A 17,632-nucleotide genomic window follows, 5' to 3' on the forward strand; every position below is an offset into this window, starting at 1 on the left:
CCTGCGCGCTGATCGCGTACGGCGCTTAGGTCGCGCGCGAACTGCGCGCGGGCGGCGCAGAAGCGGCGCACGAACAAAAATGCACGCGCGCAGCTCGCGGGCAGGTCGCAAACGGCTCGCGAGCTGCACATTCGCGGCACGTTCGCCAGATGTGGACGCACCCTAATGTACAGTTAACTTCAGGTCAGTGGTAACAGTTTTATAAAAAAATCGTACTTATTACTATAGGTTAAGGTGCATGACAGTTACCACTGATGTGCAGTCTACCGTACAATGACCCAGTTGGAAAAAATGGGAGAAGGGCAGGAGGGTGAATGACGGTCCAGGATATGTACTAACTATTCAGTAATCTGAGGTCCAGGTTCGATTCCTGGGTTGGTAAAGTAGCTAACAATTCCTTGCATTCCGTGATTAAGCCTCCAACTCATAATTTTCAACTTAGTATTAAGTACAGTATTTCACTATGGGAACCGTACGTAGTAAGTATTTATTAATCCGTACCCACTACTTCCCGACGACCTTGGACAGATTGTCCGCCCATCTAGTCCGTCAAAGTATAATAGTACCAGCTGACTTTGCAGTTTCACTGGCGTCCCGTGGGAACTTCAGTCTGTAAAGGGATAAAATATAGTCTATGTTACTCAGGAAGAGCTTGTAGCTTTCCAACAAACTTTTTTTTAATTGGTACAGTAGTTTTGGAGCCTTTAGGGTATAAATGAAAAAATGTGTCCTTTTCATATTAATAATGGAATAGGTAAAGTTATTCGCAAAAGATTTACCAATCATCTGTTTACAAGAAAATTGGTAAGAAAATTACGTAACAAAAGCTATGCAGTGATTTATGAGCGCCCAGCGTTTGTCGCACAACAGTTATATTGGAAAACTTCAGGTATTTTGGTAAAACCGCGTCATTTTCGAAGTATTGAAGATAAATGACGCGGATATTTTCACGAGTATTATTATTTGTTAGAAAATTGTGTTTGTGTTTTGGAAGTTTGTTTTTGGTAACTCAGGTAAGTACATAAATAAGTTGGATAAATAAATAAATGCTGATGAGTAACGTCAAGCAGAATGTCTAAGTAACAGCCGTACGAATATTATTACATATATAAAACAAAGTCACTTTTTCTGTCCCTATGTCCCTTTATACGCTTAAATCTTCACAACTACGCAACCGATTTCCATGCGGTTTTTTCAATAGACAGAGTGATTAAAGAGAAAGCTTTCTCTGTATTAAAACATACATTAAATAGTGGGGAAATACTATTATCCCGTGCGAAGCCAGAGCGGGTCGCTAGTAATTTTATAAGATAGACAGACATTGTCGTTTCTTTCCACATAGGAAGTGGTGAAGGGTGGGCGTTTTTGCCGCTGGCTTATGTAATTCTAATTGTAAAAGTGTTGTATTCAGTCTACTTTGAACAAAAGATTTGTGATTTTGATTTTTAGACTTACCCATCATAAGCAACTCAAAGCATAGAGCTCTCAGTAGCTAGTTATATATAGCCTTCTTCGATAGAAATGGGCTACCCACCATTTAGTTTTTCAAATCTGTTCAGAATTAACTGAGATTAGCTTTGTTTAAACTGACTCAAATACCAGAATAGCGAACCTTAGTAATTTGATTAACTTCCTAAGCACCTCAGTAGAACTTACTTTGGCATGACGTTCACAAACTCTGTAATACGACAAAATGTCTCAGTTTCAGTTAGAAACACAAACAGCCACGAGTGCTGTATCCACGGAACGGAATCCGAACCGATTTTGAGAGCTCTCCAGTCTTAGATCAATTGAACAACTGGAGACGTCATTGCCGTGCAATATCTTCTGCCAAGGGTATGAGAACATAATGCATGCTCATGTGTAGGCATTATTGCGGGAATATATATGTCGCAGGGATATGATAAAAACGGGGATATGATCAATTCCCTAAGGGACTTGATCAAATCACGGAGGATGTTAAAATAACAACACGATTTTATCTTTTCCCTAAACAAATCTAGTGAATTGAACAAATCACTAGATTGGTTCAGTGAAATGACAAAAATAATTTTGCTTTGATATTTTAAAGGTTTATTTGGTAAGATATACCTACATAATTATGATAATCAGGTGTATGCAATACAAGGAAATATTGATATAAAAATCACGATTACTCAGAACAATATTTTAATTTTTGAAAGAATCTACAAAAATTTCTTTAAAAAATATTTTAGTTGCGTATGATATGCCTATTTGTAATAATCACTTATTAAAACATGCAGCTGATTTGTGGCATCGTGAATAACATAAAACATTATTTTTCTTACAGGCACATCTATGACACCTACGGCTTGCCTAGTGTTTGCAAGCGCGACCCAAACAAGAACTGACATTTTTTTTGTCATTTCACTGAACCAATTTAGGGATTTGTTCAATTCACTAGATTTGTTTGGAGAAAAGATAAAATCGTGTTGCTATTTTAACATCCTCCGTGATTTGATCAAATCCCTTAGGGAATTGATCATATCCCCGTTTTTATCATATCCCTGCGACATATACATAATAAAAATAATTGAAATTTTGTCGTCTATACGGATCTGGAATGGACTGTTTGTCTGATACAGCTAAAATATGTAGAAACATTTTCAAGTTTTTAACGAATTAATGACCGCCAATTGTACAATGTCTGTCCATGCTTGTGTTTGAAGTGTGCATAACGATATATGGGATCGAAAATGCATTTATCGAGCTATCACCATTTGTTGCGTTGCCTCACATATTGCATTACTTTCACATAGATATTTGTGCTCGTGGCGACTCCGGTTGGTTAAACGCTCGAAGCCTTAAGAGTAGCGGAGCTTTAAAAATGTAATGTGATTACCGGCATACCTAGGAAGGTACTTGTTGCAAATATGAAGAGAGGCGGATAAAAAGGTGAAAATATGGGTATAATGTTTCGGATAAAAATACCTGTTGGTTCTCACTGAAATATATTACGTAGTTTTATTAATGATAACGTTTATCCAAGTACTTGCCAATCGTATCCTTTTCCTAACTATGTTGGGATCGGCTTTCAGTGTAACCAGTGCTTCTCTCTTCTATCTAAGTACCAGTGTCTGACAAGGACCGACTGCTTATCTGACCTCCTCAAACTGAGCAACCCGATACCCCTCGGTAAGACTGGTGGTCAGGCTTTCCGGCATCTCAGTACCAGTAACGACAGACGGATGGCAAATGACAGCCGTGACTCCAGAACTCGAAACTCGGAAAACTCGCCATGAAATACCTAGATGGTTACCCATCCACTGATCGATCGTGCTGAGAGTTGCTTAGCCTTAAAATCGATCGACCTGTCCGGCTGGTTCTTAGCTAAGACTGCTTGTGCAAATAAACCAACGTATTTAAATCTTATGTTAGACAAAGTCATCTTCTCATACCAAGAAGCAACAAAAATTGATCTTTTCAAAACTGCATTAGCACTACTAGCATCTTCTAGAATCTAGAATTTAATAGTTCAAATTGAAAACGTGAGTTCTGTCTTCGGGGAGTAAAACTGGAAACATAAATTCTCACCTAGCTTAATTTATTTATTTACTTAGTTTCAAAGGGTGAGGTTAAACTTACCGCAATATGTTTGACCGCACATAATGGTCGGTTGGATCAAAATTTAAATCTGGGTTTGCTGTATACGGGTCATGGATTGATATTGATATGTGATTAGTGCGATTTTAGATCATGTATGTGTGTTTGTGAGGGTATAATTGGGCTTAATTCTAAATGTGTTGACTCATTTTCAAGAATATTTTATCTCATGCAATGAGAAACATAATGGTTTCACCCGTGTCCCGAGGGAACCGTTCCAGCAACTCGGATAAAAACTTGCCTGCGTCCTTTCTCATGCTTTAGGCTATCTGTATACGAAATCTGATTTAAATTGGCTCGCTAATTTTGGCGTGAAAAGTGGATGATGATAAGCGCTGTGTGAATCGGTAGAATAAGAACTTATTTTTCTAGTAATAGTGTGAACAATTCTTAAGGTTCAGTTCGTTGATTTCAAACGTTTACGTGACTAGTGTTGGTATTAAGACTTAATCTATTAGCAATAGCAGTGTCTTTATTTATGAGAAGAGTACTTTAAAGTTGTTTTCAAAATTGTAGCTCGCCTTATTTACTAATATGCGGAATAGAATAGCGTGCTACCTACCTTGGTACCTAGTACCTACCGACCACAGCGAACAATATTGACTGGTATCGAAAACTTACGTAGGAGAATCGCACTACACAATCATTCAAAAAATCATATACATATGGGTACCTTCCACCATCAGTTTCATTTGCGTCTCCTGGGAACTCCTCCACGCACCCGTATAAAAATAAAGCGTCTTCCTCCATTAATGGGGTTGTCTAACTCAAACTCAATATATTTATTTGCATGTTAAGGTTGTACAGTTCTAAGATACAGGTTTAGATTCAGCATAACGGCCTTTTGCAGGCGTTGCAAAATGTGATGGCTCATACTCTACTTGTTGCTAAATTCTAACTCGGAAAGAATATTTCAAATCAGTCGTGTAGTTATTGAAATTAGTGTGTTCAAACAAACACTAGCTTTACCATATTTAGATTTATATTTCAGTCATTAAAACCTACCAAATATAATCATAATATAGTTTAATATTACACTAATTAGTCGTTTAAAGTTTCACGTAGGTAAACGCATATCATTTGCACGGTCGGTTAGGTCTAGTAATCGAATCAAAGCGATCAATTAATTCGTAATGATCTACTTCAAACGGGTGTGTTCAAATTGTATCTGGCATATCATTGCAAGGGAGCTTGTCAAACGAATAGCAGGAACATTCTATAGTGGTAAAGTCATGAGCAACAATTTTATGTTTACAGTTAGGAAAATTCTGAAGCGATTTTCTCCGGTCGTATTGTCTGTACCTAAGCATACTGCGTATTTCAATAACCGATCTATTTGTTTTCTTTTTGCAATTGGAGACTGTTCGGACATTATCTACATATAAGTTGGTGTACGTTACCCAGGCCAGATGTTGTCGAAAATGGTCATTTGAATCTTATATATAATTAGTTGTGCGGCTTATGTAATGGTTGCGCACATTTTTAAATTTGTTGCGCTTATAGTTTTTTAATTATTTCACAAAAACATTTCCTAACCCACGTTCGCCTCCCCCAAATACGGGACTCTATAGTCCCGAGGTCTGGTAGAGACATAGGTACAAAATATAATATTATTGTTAACTGAACAAAACATTGTATATTCAGGCGCATCAAGACCGTGCTCGTGAAGAACTGAATATCATCATAACTTGTTAAATACTTACAGGATACTTGACATACATTTGAAGGCAGTTACAAGCTTTAAAATAACGTTTAAAGTAGGTAAGTCTTTAGACTTCTTATTGAGAGTGCTGGGGCCAATTGAAATGTTTTTTTCATTTAATGAAATAACCTTCGAAACCTTCGAACCGCCGAACAAATTTAAACTAAGTGCTAGGAAGTCATGTACAAAATATAATAAGAATCCGCTTAACCATTTCAAAGATCTAGCAAAACCAGAAACGTTACCCCAGCAAAATCTCGAATAACTTCGCAACCGAAGAAAGAACAAATACAAAACTAGTACAAAATATGGCACAACATTTACTTTATCTAGACAACAAATTTTATAGGTAATATTTATTTAAATATTCCCATTAGAAAGAAAAAGGTCTGGCTGGCGTAACGTTACGCCAGCAGGAAATGTTTTTGTGAAATAATTAAAAAACTATAAGCACAACAAAGGACGATGGGCGTTTTGGTACCCTGTCCAACAGTGTTGATTCTAGTACCATTGCGTAGGTCTTGACAAGGCAAAAAATGTTTACTATGACGACTAGTCCCAAATCCTTGTCCATTTCGCGTGACATCGACTAATAGAATGTGTAATGTTCATAAATCATCAACGTAGATGTAGTTCTTAAATCGAACTGTATTTAATAAAAACTGGTAAAGTAACAAAAACAGGAATTAGGCCTTCTTAAAATGTTTGCCTGCCGACTGCTTTAAAAAAAGACTGTGCAAACCTTTGCAGTTCACGCAGAACTAGGTTATGTATTTGATGAAAGTCTTTCAGTATTTACAATCAATTAAGGTTGAAAAGTTAGGAGACGATGTTAACATAGTACATATTACGACTTAATCTTGCTCCTCAAGAGGTGCTGAGATAATGATGAATTTCTTCTTAAAAAAAGATGAATAGAAATGTTTTGAACTTTTGTCAAATCAGATGACGATTGTGTTTCCGTAGTATGACTCCATAGAATATTGCAAACTTTAGATTATAATAGAGTGTATCTCAAACAATGTAAGATGTCTATTAACTGAGTTTAAAATTATTACACTGACGACATATGCCTCTTAATGAATTTGCATATATGGATGACATACTTGTTTCTATGTCGATTCAATTTTTATCGTTACTCGGATCGGACAGCTAATTGAGGCAGGCCCCATAGTTTTCATTATTCTTCACGCAAATACCTTTCTAATGATATATCATACGTTACTGTTGGAGCGGGTACCAAATCTCATACAAAGTGCCCATTGTCCTTTAAAAATGAGCGCAACAATTACATAAGCCGCACAACTAATTATCTATAAGATTCAAATGACCATTTTCGACAACATCTGGCCTGGGCAACGTACACTATAAATTGCGTCCAATCTCTAAACGCAAAACAACGAATGGATCAGTTTTTAAGTTTCGCAGAAAAAGCGTAAAGCACCAACCTGTCATGCCTGTGTGGGGGATTAATTCCAGATCAGGCTAGTACCAATGCAACTTTTCTAAGTCGGCTTGTTTTTTTAGGAGTATCTTGGATACAAATGGCTGATTTAATGTGAAGGAAACCATCTCGAGGAAACCTGGGCGATAAAGTCACAATAATAGCAAGCGTGGCTGATGATGATTCTATTTTCATTGGTGTTCATCGTTTTCACTAGCATAATATTTTGGAAGCCACATTAAACTACCACTTTAAGAACTATCGCTTTAAAATATTTGCTAAGTGAACACATATTGTACGCGACTGTACAAAGCTTGTGGGTGGTTGCTATGTAGTTACTAGGTATTTGTGTATTTTGACTAGTTTAAATGGAAATGTGTTTGTTTCTTACGTTTTCGTGGTAATAGTTGAATCGATATATTGCTATTATAGGTTTGAACTTTTGCAAACCTACTTTTTACCTACCTACTTTTTCAATATTCAAAGCATCAATTCTTTCAGAATGCTACTGTGTATAATATTTTTCAATGGTGAGATTGACAATAATCAGGCCTTACATCTCTGGTTTTCTTATGATGTTTTGATTGAAAATGTCAGAAAATACCTAAAATCCACGCTGCCGCTGGAAGTACCCATAACTTTCAGAGTCAGACTTACCAAGATTGGAAACCACGGATTCGTTCGGAAGATTCTGGTAAAATCGATTCTGTAGAAGAGTCAGGTATAAAAATGAATCATCATCATCATTATCTCAGCCATAGGACGTCCACTGCTGAACATAGCCCTCCCCCTTAGATCTCCACAGATACCTGTTGGAGGCGACCAGCAACCAGCGTCTTCCGGCAACCTTTATAAGGTCCTCTTCTTTAAAAAATGAATAGGTAAGAAATAAACAAAAACTGATAAGTACTTCAAACATTTATTTTCACAATTCAATGACTAGAATCAACAAAAGGCTTACTCTCTAAGTCACGATAACTGTCGTTTAAGTTACGGATTACGAATCGTTAAAACAATTCGTAAGTCGAAGGTAGTTTCTACAAGTTCAATTAAAATTAATTTGGCAGTTACGAACTACTGATAGTGGTGTGCGTTGGTAAAATTAATAATATGTTATCGTGAAACCATAATTTTTGTAATTAAACTTTATGGTCAGATTTCATTACTAAGACAGTTAAAAAAAATACCTTACCAACATTTATAAAGTTAGCTACGTAGCTAATCTTAAGTATTGAGGATAAATTAATTAATTCACAACAAGAATAAATATAAGAATACACGTAGGTAATTAATAGCAAAATACGTACCGATATTTAATGTTCGATAGTATATTTAAAAAACATTAAACATTTATCTAAAACTGTTACCAATATGTTAATTAATATTATGTAAATAAATTGGAATAAATAAATGAATTAAATTATACACGCACATAATTTTACCAAAGCACATCATAACATTTTCATATACATAGTTTGACACGAACATTTAAAACTTATTTTAAATATTTTAAAACATCAGTCTTTTAATAAAGATACTTCGAGATGAATATTTTTTTGTTCTTAATTATTTTTATTTAAATATGTTTTACAATTCAGTTGCTTCAAGTGAAGCGAATGGCAGTAGAAAAGCTGTAGTCAGTATTTTCTTTTTGAAAACTACAAAATATAAAATCAAAATATTTTGTAAATGACATATAGAGCATGAGACACACAGATTACGGTTATTTTTTAAGCTATTTTTCTAAAATATTAGGTAAACGGAAACCGTTTTTCGGTATGTACCTTTTTCTTTTTGGTTTTAAGCAATATTTTGGTATAATTTTCACTATTGTACCTACAATTCAATACTGTTAATAGCAAGATTAGTCTCAGAGACTTTTCCATTCTAAAAATTTCAGTAAGGTTTGCACATTTTTAAAAATTATTTCTCGTGTCTGTCATCAAGATGTGAACCAAGCTTAGCTGTAAAATAGATTGCATTGTTTTTGTGTATACTCACCTTAATTCCTCCTCTTTTCTTATTCTCACCTCCCCTTTAATTTCTATATATTGATATTGTCTTCTAGACCTCAAAAACATTTTTCACATTGATAAATTGTTCGCAGAACAAGTTCCTTTGATTTTCTAATTATTTGATACATGATAAAATCTTTGGCAACATTAGTACCGACCTGACCAAATTCTGTCATATTTCTGGGCGAATTGAGAGAACCAATTCATTGACATCAAGTTATAAATACAAACAATAAGTAATTACTAATTATTTTTTACATTTACTTTTAATTTTATGGATACAACTTGATATGCTTAAATTAAAAATTACATTTACCTAAATATTTTTTTTCTTTTGTTAATAATATGTATTATGTATAGCTATTTTCTATTTTTGTTGTTATCTGTGATGTGGGGTGCGACAATGACCTGTAACAAAAGTAAACGTATTAAATAAATAATTTCAAAAGATGATCACAAAAGTAAAAAATAAATAAATTACCCATTTCTTTATAACATAATATAGTTAACACTATATGATGATGTAAGCATCATATGCCTAGCCTTTTGCACAGCCTTTTTTACGTTAGAGTCGGCTTCCAGTCTATCCGGATGCAGCTCAGTAGCTGACCAATATTTTACATGGAGCTAATGTCTGCACCTTCACAACTAATTTACGTTGGATACTCACCAAAAAGTACACCAATTTTGAGTTCAACGAAATCAACTCGTCGGTTTGGATACTATTGTAATCATATAATGATAATATCTCTATTGTAACCATATACGGATGACCAGTTTTTTTTGGATACGAGTCTAACCAAGGGGTATTGGGTTGCTCGGGTAACTGGGTTGAGGGGGTCAGATAGGGCAGTCGCTTCTTGTAAAGCACTGGTACTCAGCTACATCCGGTTAGACTGGAAGCCGACCCCAACATAGTTGGGAAAAAAGGCTCGGAGGATGACAGTTTTTTTTTTGGATATTATGGTATCCGTGGACGCTGGTGTTCATACTAAGCTATATTATACAAAACTCGCCTAATTTCACAAAGACCTAACAACCAAAACTAAACACTGATAATGACAGGCCTCCTAAAATTAATTAAAGAGTAACTACCAACTATTAGTTCCACTGTACTATTAGTATCTCTAATTAAGTGTAAAATGATTTATTAGTCCGTTTGGCAGCTCATTATCGTGCTTCGGAAGTAATTATAACTTGATTTGTCATGAAATATTGCTGTGACGAGGTGGATTCTGTATTTGGATTTCCGTATGTGATACTTAGCTATACATATACATGGGCGTTTTCCTATCTATGTAATTGGATGCAATTTTTTCATCATTTCGTAGTGAGCAGGTGAAAGGTCTTTAAGTCGCCTTTGACTAAGTAGAAAACACATATATACCACCATAATACTGCACTTCTTATTTGCACAAATATGTTAGTTATTTATTTATCTTTCAACATATCATTTATATTTTTAAATATTAGATTATAAAAAAATAAAAAAAACATTTAAAAATATAAAAAATAGATGGCCACCGATATCGGGCACAGGGTCTAAGGTACCGGTGGTTAGGGTCCCAGAGACAGAAACCTCCTCACAATACGTGCCGTATCAAGGAGTACTGCCTTCTGAATCAGTCCCTTGATCCAGCCGCCCAACGAGAGCCTCCTGAGGTGTTCGTCGAGGCTCTTGGCTATTAGACCATTGGCCGTAATGACAATCGGCACAATAACAGCCGTGTCGACATCCCACATGGTGACAACCTCGTGCGCTAAGTCAAGATATTTTATTTGTTTCTCTATATTTTATTTCTTTTCTTGCACAAATATTATTATTATCATTGTAATAACTTCTATACAAAATTAAATACAACCATGTATGTAGGGTATGTATACTATACCACCATGTATACTATACATACCCAGAAGTACTGAAAACTTAGAGAGTAGAATCTGTGGTAGAACTTCAAGTTAAGTCTTACCTAAAAGTGTTTATGTCGCAGCCATATACGTAAATGTGACAGTGGTAAAATGATGTTTAAGCAGCATTTCACATAGTTTGCCGTTTCAGTATTCGTCCCTTAGCAAGGTACTATAACGAAGGTTCTAGAAGTGACAAATTACACTTACGCCGTGGTACAGCAGTGACGGTAGCTTTAGATGTGCTGTCGCTGTCATCAGACTCCGAACGAGTCTGGAAACTGGTTTCTGTGAACAAAATATAGTAGTTAGGACTTTCAATTATCAATATCTTTTGAAACTTTCCTTGAGTAATTGATAGGGCACCATCATCTGCCCAGCCTTTTCCCAAACTATGTTGCGGTTGACTTCGAATCTTACTCGACTGCCAAACATGTTCATATTACAGTGGCACCTACCAATTTAACGTACCTTCTAAAACACGGATGAACTCGTCAAGACAATCGATGGTCATTCATGGATCAACCGTGCAAAGAGTTGCTTCCTTATGACAAAGTGGCTGTTACTTATATAGTCACGAGTTTCTACATATTAATATTGTCTAAATTTTAAAAATAATCACTGCAATACACCTTCCCTAAATTCGCCTAAAATTACACGCAGATAAGGCTGAAGCAATAAGTACAACATTTTAGCATCGGAGTCGTAAAACCATGCAATAAAGGCGAAGTAAAACAATTGAGTCGAGATAAAGGCTTTCCTTATGGCGAGATTCCACTAAAATTGTTCGCGCACATTTGTTCGCGAACATGAAACGTGTTCGCGTCAACGCGAGCTACGTGCATAATCTATTTGAGTAGGCATTTAACCTTTAATTAAATTAATAAAAAAATAATAATATAAATATTTCAAATATAAGTAATTAGATAATAATTAAAAGGTAAATAATTTCGATAGGACTTTTTCATAAATATTAAAATCATGATTTAATTGATTAAGGTATAGATATTATTGTATTTACATTGATTTTAGAAACATTTTATTTTTTTACTGAGATTTCAAATAAAGAGTAATCGTGTAAGGATTGTTTATCTAGACACACGGCAGTGTGTCCGCCAAGTTCGAGCAAAAAAAAGCGACACACCGGCCGTGGGTTATATTACACGAACCATTTCGGGCCAAATTCTACCCCCCTATAACTCAAAATCTATTTTATTTACGCATATCAAATTTAATAGACAAAGTTTTAATAGAAAATAGATATACTTGATTCATTGCGTTTAGTAGGTTTATAACAAGGTGTGTGAAAACTTGCCAAGAAGCATCATTAAAAAGTAACTATTTTTAACTGAGGTATTTGTATGGAACTTGGTACTTATTCAGATCTCACTTCTTTTATAGGCGAAGCATTCCCATATTATCGAACTTGGCAACCTTTCACATTTTTGTTTTGGGTGGGTTTTTAGTTACGTGCCTACTCAAATGTTGTATGTGTTCGCGTACAAAGATCGCTGGCATTTTAGACATCCTTCGCTGTTTGTTACTATTTGCTAGACCGCGTAGACCAGAAGAAACATTTGTGTCCGTCACAGTGTCCCACAACGGTAGAACGTCGCCTTTACATTGGACCATTGTGACAGATCAATTAAATAGAAATACGAGTACAATTGTTTCTAAGCGAGATCGTTTAAATACGAAGATAGGGAGATGGTTTCAACTGTCTTTGTAGTGGTTAATAATCTTCTTTTACGCTTATCCTTTACTAACGACAAGATAAATATTGATACAATAATAATAAAATGTACAGGTATCGATTGCCCTTTTTTTGATATTTATTTTAAAGACTTTAATGTTATTAAATTATACATCTAGCTTCTGTCGGCGCCAAGTGCCAAGTAACATCATTAAAAAGTAACTATTTTTAACTGAGGTATGTGTATGGAACTTGGTACTTATTCAGATCTCACTTCTTTTATAGGCGAAGCATTCCCATATTATCGAACTTGGCAGTCTTTCACATTTTTGTATTGGGTGGGATAATACTAAAGGTATACCACTGTTTTTAACAGCTTTATACACTTAGTACAGCAACGAAGTTCAATTTTAAACAGTACTTAATTATCTCTACAACAAGTTTGTATACCTTCCCCTCTATTTATCAGTCTTTATTTGAAAGTCCCAAACGGAATGTCGAAACTAAACGTAAGGCGGGAGTCATCAATTTTATTAAATTAGATCAAGATTAATGGTCAAACGGGACGATGCTTAAGGGGCTGCAAAGTTAGCGATAAGGACTTTATAGACAGAGTGACTTTCAGCTGAAAAAAACTTCGCGTCAACACAAAATGTGCCTAACTTTGTTGTAAATAAGGATCAATTTGCAATGGACGCGTTGATTTGTTTTGTGGGGAGAATTTTTTATGTATTTGGTGGTCATTTTAAGCAATTATCTGTTAGGCTCAGAGGGAGTTAAATAATTAATTTGTAAGATGCAACATAAGAATGATAACACTTGTACTATATTCCCTGAACAGATGTGTGAACATAGATTTTATGACCACGTTTGTATTTTGCAAATTGCATATTCCAAATTATGATTGAGAATATTTTATCAACCTAATAAACTATACCTATCCGACCTAGGTACCGAGTCAATAAATTACATATTCACATGGTTTTCTCACTGCTAGATCCAACTTCGGAAAAGCATAGCTTCTTGACAAGATCTAAGATATGAACAAATGCGCAAAGAGTCTAATGATGAACTTCAAAATTGCAAAAACGATTTGGTCGAACTTTAGTCCCCCCACCATTTTAGTGAAATACAGTGAAAAATAGCCGTTTTCCTAGCTGCACACTGCAGAGACAAGAAGAGTAATATATAAACTAATTAAATTAGGAAATAAATGCTTTCGCCGCTTTCCCTTAATAAAACTGTTCCCGAAATAACTGGAAGAAAAATGTGGGAGATACAATGTTGCTAATTGCATCGTTTATTTACTTGTGAACGTTGCTTTTATATAATGTTTTGTTTGAAATCTCAATGTATATAGCTTCTGCCAGGAGTTAAACGTGTCCCGTGGGACCAACACCACGCACATGGATAAATAATCTAGGCGTAGCTATAAGGTTATCGTCTACTTCATAATGTACACTCTTATGTACTTCCTTATGTACACTCTTATGTACTTCCTTATGAACACTCTTATGTACTATCTTACGAGCACCATTATGTACTTCCTTATGTACACCCTTATGTACTTCCCTATGTACACTCTTATGTAATTCCTTATGTACAACCTTATGTACTTCCTTATGGACACTCTTATGTACTTCCTTATGTACACCATTATGTACTTCCTTATGTACACCCTTATGTACTTCCTTATGTACACCCTTATGTACTTCCTTATGTACACTCTTATGTAATTCCTTATGTACACCCTTATGTACTTCCTTATGAACACTCTTATGTGCTTCCTTATGTACACCCTTATGTACTTCCTTATGTACACTCTTATGTACTTCCTTATGAACACTCTTATGTACTTCCTTATGAACACTCTTATGTACTTCCTTATGAACACTCTTATGTACTTCCTTATGAACACTCTTATGTACTTCCTTATAACACTTATGTACTTCCTTATGAACACTCTTATGCACTTCCCTATGTACACTCTTATGTACTTCCTTATGTACACCCTTATGTACTTCCTTATGTACACTCTTATGTACTTCCTTATGAACACTCTTATGTTCTTCCTTATGAACACTCTTATGTACTTCCTTATAACATTTATGTAATTCCTTATGTACTTCCTTATGAACACCCTCATGTACTTCCCTAAGTACACTCTTATGCAATTCCTTATGTACACCCTTATGTACTTCCTTATGAACACTCTTATGTACTTCCTTATGTACACCCTTATGTACTTCCTTATGTACACTCTTATGTACTTCCTTATGAACACTCTTATGTACTTCCTTATGAACACTCTTATGTACTTCCTTATAACACTTATGTAATTCCTTATGTACTTCCTTATGTACTTCCTTATGTACACCCTTATGTAATTCCTTATTTACTTCCTTATGTACAACCTTATGTACTTCCCTATGTACACTCTTATGTACTTCCTTATAACACTTATGTAATTCCTTATGTACTTCCTTATGTACACCCTTATGTTCTTCCTTATGTACACCCTTATGTACTTCCTTATGAACACCCTTATGTACTTTCTTATGAACACCCTTATGTACTTCCCTATGTACACTCTTATGTAATTCCTTATGTACACTCTTATGTACTTCCTTATGTACACCCTTATGTACTTCCTTATGTATACCCTTATGTAATTCCTTATTTACTTCCTTATGTACAACCTTATGTACTTCCCAATGTACACTCTTATGTACTTCCTTATAACACTTATGTACTTCCTTATGTACAACCTTATGTACTTCCTTATGAACACTCTTATGTACTTCCTTATGTACACCCTCATGTACTTCCCTATGTACACTCTTATGTAATTTATTATGTACACCCTTATGAACACTGTTATGTACTTCCTTATAACACTTATGTAATTCCTTATGTACTTCTTATGTACACCCTTATGTTCTTCCTTATGAACACTCTTATGTACTTCCTTATGTACACCCTCATGTACTTCCCTATGTATACTCTTATGTAATTTATTATGTACACCCTTATGAACACTGTTATGTACTTCCTTATAACACTTATGTAATTCCTTATGTACTTCCTTATGTACAACCTTATGTACTTCCCTATGTACACTCTTATGTACTTCCTTATGTACACCCTTATGTACTCCCTTATGAACACCCTTTTGTACTTTCTTATGAACACCCTTATGTACTTCCCTATGTACACTCTTATGTAATTCCTTATGCACACCCTTATGTACTTCCTTATGAACACTCTTATGTACTTCCTTATGTACACTCTTATATATTTCCTTATGAACACTCTTATGCACTTCCCTATGTACACTCTTATGTACTTCCTTATGTACACCCTTATGTTCTTCCTTATGTACACCCTTATGTACTTCCTTATGAACACCCTTATGTACTTTCTTATGAACACCCTTATGTACTTCCCTATGTACACTCTTATGTAATTCCTTATGTACACCCTTATGTACTTCCTTATGAACACTCTTATGTACACTCTTGTGACGACCTCGATGGCGCAATGGTCATCATGCCGGACCGCCGAACCTGAGGTCCCGGGTTCGATTCCCGGTTCGGTCGACATTTGTGTGATGAGTATGCTTGTTGGCCGTGGTCTGGGTGTTATGATATGTATTTATAAATATGTATATATGTAGCTATATGTAGTTTATCAGTTGTGTTAGCACCCATAACACAAGTTAATAAATAACTTACCATGGGGCTAACCGACCGAGGGTGAAAAAGGTGTCCCGACATTATTATGTACTTCCTTATGAACACTCTTATGTACTTCCTTATGAACACTCTTATGTACTTCCTTATGAACACTTATGTAATTCCTTATGTACACCCTTATGTACTTCCTTATGTACACTCTTATATACTTCCTTATGAACACTATTATGTACTTCCTTATAACACTCTTATGTACTTCCTTATGAACACTCTTATGTACTTCCTTATGTACACCCTTATGTACTTCCCTATGTACACTCTTATGTACACCCTTATGTACTTCCTTATGAACACTCTTATGTTCTTCCTTATGTACACCCTTATGTACTGCCTTATGTACACTTATATATTTCCTCATGAACACTCTTATGCACTTCCCTATGTACACTCTTATGTACTTCCTTATGAACACTCTTATGTACTTCCTTATGAACACTCTTATGTACTTCCTTATAACACTTATGTAATTCCTTATGTACACCCTTATGTACTTCCTTAGGTACACCCTTATGTACTTCCTTATGAACACCCTTATGTACTTTCTTATGAACACCCTTATGTACTTCCTTATGAACACTCTTATGAACACTCTTATGTACTTCCTTATGTACACCCTTATGTACTTATGAACACTCTTATGTACTTCCTTATGAACACTCTTATGTGCTTCCTTATAAATGCACGGATAAGTTTATAAGAATGATACGTCGCCTGTATTATGACATGCGCTGTTTTGTCAGTGTGCAGGGCGAAGACTCGGAGTTCTTTAAAATGAGCTGCGGTGTGGACCAGGGCTGCGTGCTCGCTCCAATTCTCTTTTACCTGTACAGTCGCCTGAGGCAAAGGAAGGTATATCTTAGATGTTATTAATAATGGATATTGTTTATATACCAACAATTTTGTATAATATTAAATGTATGTTAGTTTGTAAGGTATATATCTATGGGCCAATGCAGCCTGATAATAAACGTATTTTGATTTGATTTGATAACATCAAGACCGATCCTATCAGCAAGTATTTTATTTATAAAGTTATTTTGAACGCTTCATCAGCCAAACCAACTCGACTTTGCCTACACTTGAGTTCAAAAATTTTGAGTCACAAAAAACTTAAAAGAAAGAAAACACTTGACATAAACTTTGATTAATAATCTTAGAAAGCAATCTAACTTTGGCTCGTGGTGTAATTAAAAAAAGATTCATAAAACTCGAACAATGAAAATTGATTAGCATAAACGTCAAAAATTGTCTTCAACGAACATTTTCTCGACTTTCAAAGTTATTTGAAGTGACAACAAAATGATTTTTTAATGGCAACGACGAATACGAAGCCTAGAATATGAAGAAGAAACTATAAAATACATTTTTTATTCAAGCATGATTATGGATCTATCAGTTTAGGTACCCTTCATTAATCTAACAATGGGCTATCTAACAATGAAGTATTTTTTCAAATCTTTACAATTGTTCCTTAGTAAGGTAACTCAGATA

At 35.1% G+C, this 17,632-nt stretch overlaps 1 protein-coding gene across 1 annotated transcript in view; it reads right to left on the bottom strand.

The window, feature by feature from the left end:
- Positions 1 to 7,684: 7,684 nt before the first annotated feature.
- LOC124642177 (Down syndrome cell adhesion molecule-like protein Dscam2) overlaps positions 7,685 to 17,632 on the bottom strand; it is a 76,095-nt gene continuing 66,147 nt past the window's right edge. The window contains exons 30-31 of the mRNA XM_047180489.1: positions 10,904 to 10,981; positions 7,685 to 9,193 (exon numbers count right to left, since the gene is read on the bottom strand). Of these exons, the coding sequence (XP_047036445.1) occupies positions 9,165 to 9,193; positions 10,904 to 10,981 (107 nt within the window). The 3' untranslated portion in view covers positions 7,685 to 9,164. The remainder of the gene's footprint in view (positions 9,194 to 10,903; positions 10,982 to 17,632) is intronic.

Source organism: Helicoverpa zea, chromosome 24 (genome assembly GCF_022581195.2).
Source record: "Helicoverpa zea isolate HzStark_Cry1AcR chromosome 24, ilHelZeax1.1, whole genome shotgun sequence".
Taxonomy (NCBI): domain Eukaryota; kingdom Metazoa; phylum Arthropoda; class Insecta; order Lepidoptera; family Noctuidae; genus Helicoverpa; species Helicoverpa zea.